This window comes from Dipodomys ordii, unplaced genomic scaffold (assembly GCF_000151885.1).
Source record: "Dipodomys ordii isolate 6190 unplaced genomic scaffold, Dord_2.0 Scaffold51, whole genome shotgun sequence".
Taxonomy (NCBI): Eukaryota; Metazoa; Chordata; class Mammalia; order Rodentia; family Heteromyidae; genus Dipodomys; species Dipodomys ordii.
Genome location: NW_012267267.1, coordinates 3,246,412 through 3,252,877, shown reverse-complemented (window position 1 = coordinate 3,252,877; position 6,466 = coordinate 3,246,412). Strand labels below are relative to the sequence as shown.

The 6,466-nt window shown below is 34.2% G+C and overlaps 1 protein-coding gene across 1 annotated transcript in view; it reads left to right on the top strand.

Annotated features, from left to right (window-relative positions):
* The window catches only part of Dock7 (dedicator of cytokinesis 7), a 172,569-nt gene that overhangs the window by 30,166 nt on the left and 135,937 nt on the right, over positions 1–6,466 (top strand). Inside the window, exons 11-13 of the mRNA XM_013020621.1 lie at positions 982–1,124; positions 3,248–3,341; positions 4,873–5,035. Of these exons, the coding sequence (XP_012876075.1) occupies positions 982–1,124; positions 3,248–3,341; positions 4,873–5,035 (400 nt within the window). The remainder of the gene's footprint in view (positions 1–981; positions 1,125–3,247; positions 3,342–4,872; positions 5,036–6,466) is intronic.

Sequence of the window (6,466 nt, the reverse complement as noted above, 5' to 3'; positions counted from 1 at the left end):
CTGTCCCTCAGCTCTTCAGCTCAAGGCTAGCGCTCTACCACTTGAGCCACAGTGCCACTCCCGCTTTTTTTCTTTTTGCTTATGTGGTGCTGAGGAATTGAACTGAGGGCCTCATGTATGCAAGGCAAGCGCTCTACCACTGAGCCACCTTCCCAGCACTTGTATTTGGTTTTCATACATACTGTTTTCAAATTTTTCCTCTTTATAGCTCCTTTTCCTAAAATCTATTTTGAAATGTGTTATTTTACATCTACATATTTGTAAATTCCCTCAGTTTTCTTTTATTATTAATCTATAGTTTAATCCTGTTTTTCTTAGAGAACATATTTTATATTATCTAAATTTTTTGGATTTATTATATTTTATTTTTTCTTTTCCACTTGATTTTAGTCAAAAGACCAAGAAACATTGCTTTATATATTAGTATGTAGTCTGTGATGAAAAATGATCTATTATTTCTTGAGAAGAATGTGTAGTCTTAGAAAACAAGTTGATTTTTGAATCTGTCAATTGCTATAATGGTGAATAAAGTTTCCATTGCGGTGAATATATCATACTAAATGTATTAGTCTTGTATTGCTGTGGTATGTATAATCAAAAATGTTTGGTCATACACAGAGATCTTTGAGTGTTTGAGATTCTTTACAGTGGTAAAGTTGTAAAAAAAAAAGTCAGAAGTTGGGAATACTGTTTTCTTAGTAATCTCCCTAGAACTAAATATATAATTATATATATTTTTTATTGTAAAGATACTATATAGAGGGATTACAGTTACATGAGTAAGATAATGAATACACTTCCTATCTTGCATTGTTACCCCCTCCTTTGTTTTTCCCCTGCCATCCCTTCTCTCCCCAATTCCTCCCTCCCCCACCCCCATATATAATTTTTAACTTTTGTAGATTGTTCTTTATATTTGTAAAGATGATGTAAGACAAATATTATTTTTTTAATAAATATTGTATTTGTTTCTCTTGGTAGAGCGGAAAGGATCTTGGTCAGAAAGGAGGAATTCTAGTATTGTTGGTAGACGATCGCTTGAAAGGACAACTAGTGGAGATGATGCTTGCAACTTGACTAGCTTTCGACCTGCTACTCTCACAGTGACAAATTTTTTTAAGCAGGTATTGTTCTGACATGTAGGAATTCTGGAGAAATGTTTGGACATAATAAGTCTGATTTCAAGAACTTTTTAAAAACAACTTCAAGAATAAAAATATAAGGAACAACAAAAGTAAAAACTAAGAGAATAGGAAATAATTTATATTGTATCTGTTGAGCTTCTTTTGCTCAAGGCTAGCCCTCTATCACTTGAGCCATATATATAGTATATAAAAAATACGTGTGTGTGTGTGTGTGTGTATACACATATATGGGCTTGGAGGTATTCTTTAGCATTAAGGATCCTTCTGGCAATCACAAAATCTTAAATTCAAGCCTCGGTAGTTTCAATTTTTTTTTCTTAACTATAAGCATGTAATATTTTGTAAGCATTTTATAATAGGAAATTATATATCACACAAACACAAATTAAGTTAAAAGCAGAGATTATGATTTTTATCTGAGTAGAATTCAAGATACAACTTTCCTCAAATGAGACTTAGAAAACAGCCCTCTAAGCCTGACATGAGTGGTTCATACCTGTAATCCTATCTACTCAGGAGACTGAGATCTGAGTATCAAGGTTCAAAGTCAGCCCTGGCATGAAAGTCTATGAGACTCTCATCTCCAGTTAACTACCAGTTAACTAGACGTGGCATTCTGGCTTAACGCTAGTCTTGAGTGAAAAAGCTCAGGGACAGAGCCCAGTTCAAGCCCCATGACCTACCAAAAAAACAAAACAAACAAAAAAACATAGCCCTCTAGTTTATGAGATTATTATCCACAACTGGGATGATATAGTAATGCTGATGTAGGGATTTGTATTACGGATTTTTAAAACAAGAGCAAGCCTATACTGGCATCTTAAAGGTATTTGTTCTGTACAGTGATAAGTAGATAAGTTATGTATTATCTCAGGAGTATTCAACAATAGACAAGCAGTCCAGTGGAGGGAGTGACAACTAGACCAGTATAGTAAACTAGGCTCATTCATGTGTTCAGGGGTTGGCTGAAATAAACTGATCTAGAAGACTTCTGGGAAAACTGAATTATCTCTCATCTTTGCTAGTGGCAGAAATTTAAGAGTGAAGGTAGTCTAGACTGTGCAAATTCTTTCTAAATCTGTTTGTATTGTGTTTGCTTATTGGCCAGTCAATAGACACATGACTTAGTTTAGGAGAGACAATTATATCCCATCCTGTCCAGCAAAAGACATGGAAACAGATAGGACCTAAAGCATGGGAGCAGTAATACAATTTACAAAGTTAAGTAAATAGAAATTAAGTTGACAGGTAATCTGAGTATATTGTGAATAAAGACTAAAGATCTCTATTCTATACTCAAGTGAGTATACTTATCACAGTGGCTGTGCGTTTTAAATTGTAACAATATTAACATTAAGTAGAATGCATAGTGACTGCATTTTAAATTGTAACAATATTAACATTAAGTAGAATTTTAGCAACAGTATTTTTGTTATTTCTCCTTGTAAAAATATGTAGGTTTCACATTGAAAAAATTTGGTGATATAAAGTTGGAAAGACATGTATGAGTCAAAGAAAAACAAGTTTGTGGGGCTGGGAAGGTGGCTCAGTGGTAGAGTGCTTGCCTTGCATGCCTGAGGCCCTGGGTTTGATTCCGCAGCACCATATAAGCAAAAAGAAAAAAGCTGGAAGTGGCGCTGTGACTCAAGTGGTAGAGCGCTAGCCTTGAGCTGAAGAGCTGAGGGATAGCGCCCAGGCCCAGAGTTCCGGCCCCACGACCGGACCCCCCCCCAAAAAAAAGAAAAAGAAATTTATAAAATTTGTTAAATATTTTTATGTTAGTTTGCTTTTTGGTTAGGTTTTATATTTTTTTCCTTTTCCTATTTCTCTAACTTATATTAGTTTTCTATATTTTATGGTGTTCTATAACATTTTATAGGCATAGGTAATAGACCATAAGTGACATAAGAAAAGTATCATAAATCTTAGTAAAATTTGAAAACACTAGAGAAATAAGTCAAGAAATAACTAAATTTATAGTTCTAGTTTTCATTTTGACTGCATTGTAGACAGAAATTCTTCCTTATTAGCAAACAATGTAAATTTATTTCCTATCTGCTACTTGTTTTTTTAAAAACTTTTTTCTTGGCTATTGGATTTAGGAAGGAGATCGCTTAAGTGATGAAGATCTGTACAAATTCCTTGCTGATATGAGAAGACCATCATCCGTCTTAAGGCGTCTAAGACCTATTACAGGTATTTTAAATTTTTGTGGTTTGACAGTTTGGACTTAGGATCTCTGATAATTTGAGTTCTTTCTTTTTTTTGGGGGGGGTCCAGTTGTGGGTCCTGAACTCTGGGCCTGGGCGCTGTCCCTCAGCTCTTCATCTCAAGGTTAGTGCTCTACCACTTGAACCACATCACCACTTCCAACTTTTTTCTTTTTGCTTATGTGGTGCTGAGGAATTGAACCCAGGGCCTCATGCATGCAAGGCAAGCGCTCTACCACTGAGCCACCTTCCCAGCCCCTGATAAATTGAGTTCTAAAGTGAGAGTGATGATAGTATTACGATTTAAGATTATTTTTCATAGAAAAAAATGCGCACATGGAAGGTAAATATTCAGAAAGCGGATTCATACTGTAGTTGGAGCAAAATATTTAGAGTAAAATTGTTTTAAAGTGTTATAAATAAAAAAATATAATGTTTAAACTTGAACTGTTGGTTTGTTCCTATGCTTAATCCCTTTGGGTTTTTTTTTCCATTTAATTCTTTGATTGTTTTCATCCATTCATTCAGTCATTAATCCATTTAGAAGGCACTTATTATTTTACATGAACTTGTGGATGTAAAAGTAAGTTTTAAGATTGAGACTTGGTCCTATAATTTAGAAGTCTAAGATGAGGAAGTAGAGCTGTGGCTCAAGTGGTACAGTTTTGAGCAAAAAAGCTAAGCAAGAGCTTAAGGCCTAGAGTTCAAGGAGTTCAAGTCCTAGTACCAACAGGAAAGAAGAAAAAGGGCGAGGAAGAGGGAAAAGAGGGAAGAAGAGGGTAAAGAAAAGAAGAATGGATAGGGGAGGAGCAGAAGTCTGACATGATAATATAAAATTATAATAATTTTGTTTCTACAGTTTCCAGATTTGCAAAATAGATTCTCAATCTTTCTAAAAATATATTTTATATTATTTTAGATAACTTTCTCTTACTGTGACAAATTACTTAAGAAACATGCACTGAAAAGGCAGAAAGGTTTGTTTGGGTTCATAGTTTCAGAGGCTTCAGTGTATGATTGGTTGGCTTCATTGCTTTTGGGTTAGTGGTGATCCAGAATATCATGGCATGTGGAACAAAGCTGCTTACCTCATGGTTCTCAGTGAGCAAAACTGTGAAAAAGGGGGCCATGTTTATAGTGTCCCTCATTGAAGGACATGTCTTAATGACCTAACTTCCTCTCACTAGGTCCTGTTGCCTAACAGGTGTGGGAAACATCCACCCTGAGGGCTGTATAAAGGGCCCATGAAACAATTCGATATATGACCAGATAGACATATAATGCTTCTGTTTGACTGCCTGCATTGATCAGCTTTTAGGACTGTGATGATGTTATAAATATCCAAATGGCCCTTGACAGCAAAAATGTTCCTCACTTCTGTAAGGTTTTACCACCTTCCAGTGTGGCCATAGGCTTTAATACATGAATCTTGGGCCATTTCACATCCAAGCTATAGTAATCTTTGGGTTACTATTTATTATGCTTACATTGATTCTGTAATATATTCTAATATGCAGCACAGCTGAAGATAGATATTTCTCCTGCACCTGAAAATCCCCATTATTGCCTAACACCGGAGCTGCTTCAAGTGAAGCTTTACCCTGACAGCAGAGTCAGACCTACCAGAGAAATTTTAGAATTTCCTGCCAAGGATGTTTATGTTCCAAACACTACTTACAGGTAAGAGATTGTAATTTTGGAGAATTTTGAGATAAAATGTGGTATATTCTAATTTTAAGGCAGGGCTAAAATGAAACTTCAAAAATCTTTATATTCTTTATTATTCCATCTCAGTGTACAATTTTATGAATAGCTCTGTGTAATAAGATTTTACAATGAGCCAGGTATAATGTTAATTACATACATTTAAAAAAATTAGTATGGTAGCTAGCATTTAACTACTAAGCTGTGTGGTTAAAATGTCTGAATCAATATTTATACTCAAATGTTTTCTCTTAGCACAATCGTAGCTTACATATGAATCAAATTTATGTGCTTATTCTAACAATATCTGTCGAGTATATAATATCTAGAGAATGCTTGGCATTAAACTGTTGGTTAGAACTTTTCAGACAAAATAAACAGTATACACATAATGGATGATGTATCAGTCATCTCTTATGAATGATCTCTCTTCAGTTGTGAATGCTGAGACCATGACTTGAAGTGTTTTATGGGTTACCTTGCTGGGAAGCTCAGAGGTAATGTTCTAAAATGGAATTTTGAGTTTCCTCCCATGTCCTACATCCTAATAAACTTCATTACCATTTACCAAGTTATGAGGTAAACCTTTTCAGAATCATAATTGTATTTTAACCCTATTTTATTTGGCCAACAAGTTTTAGAAGCTCTACTTTCAAAATGTATCTCAAAAACCTATGCTAACTTTAAAAAATTCTAGTATAAGTTATTCTATAGAGAAGAACAGTGAAACTAAAACATAATAGAAACACATTTGTCATTTAAAATTTAATAGTTGCTACAGTGGTTCCTTATTTGCTTAAATACCACTTCCTAGAAAGATTTTCCATCATTGTTCTACTGCTTCCCTCCTTCAGCTCTTTATAGTTCTTTGTATTTATCAATATACAGGGTTATAACATTATTATATGATAATTTTCTCTTCTATAGGGTTATGACATATTATTATATGATAATTTTCTCTTTCTTGAATGTCAACATAATGTAGAGGAAGGACTTCTCTACTTTATTTGCTATTTTTATGTCAGTATCTTGAATAATGTCCAGAAACATAGAAAATGGTTCAGACATTTTTATTCAGTGAGTTAAGAAATAGGAAACAGAAAATATACAATAAGTTTTTATTCAGTGAGTTAGGAAATAGAAAACTGGGAGAAAATGAGTCTGATCAAGATACAGATTATTTATAAATCGACATTAAAAATGAACCCCTCTTGTATAACTAATTTATGCTATTTAGAAACACGGGAAAAACAAATAAGAAGCATAGAGATGTAAGAGAATGAGGCTTCCAGTCACGTAAATATGGCTTTGATTTCTGTTGTCACTGTTTACTGTTCAGATAACTTAAGGAAAATTACTTTATTGGCCGCTTAGTGTTCGTATTAATAAAATGTGAGGAGCCCAAGC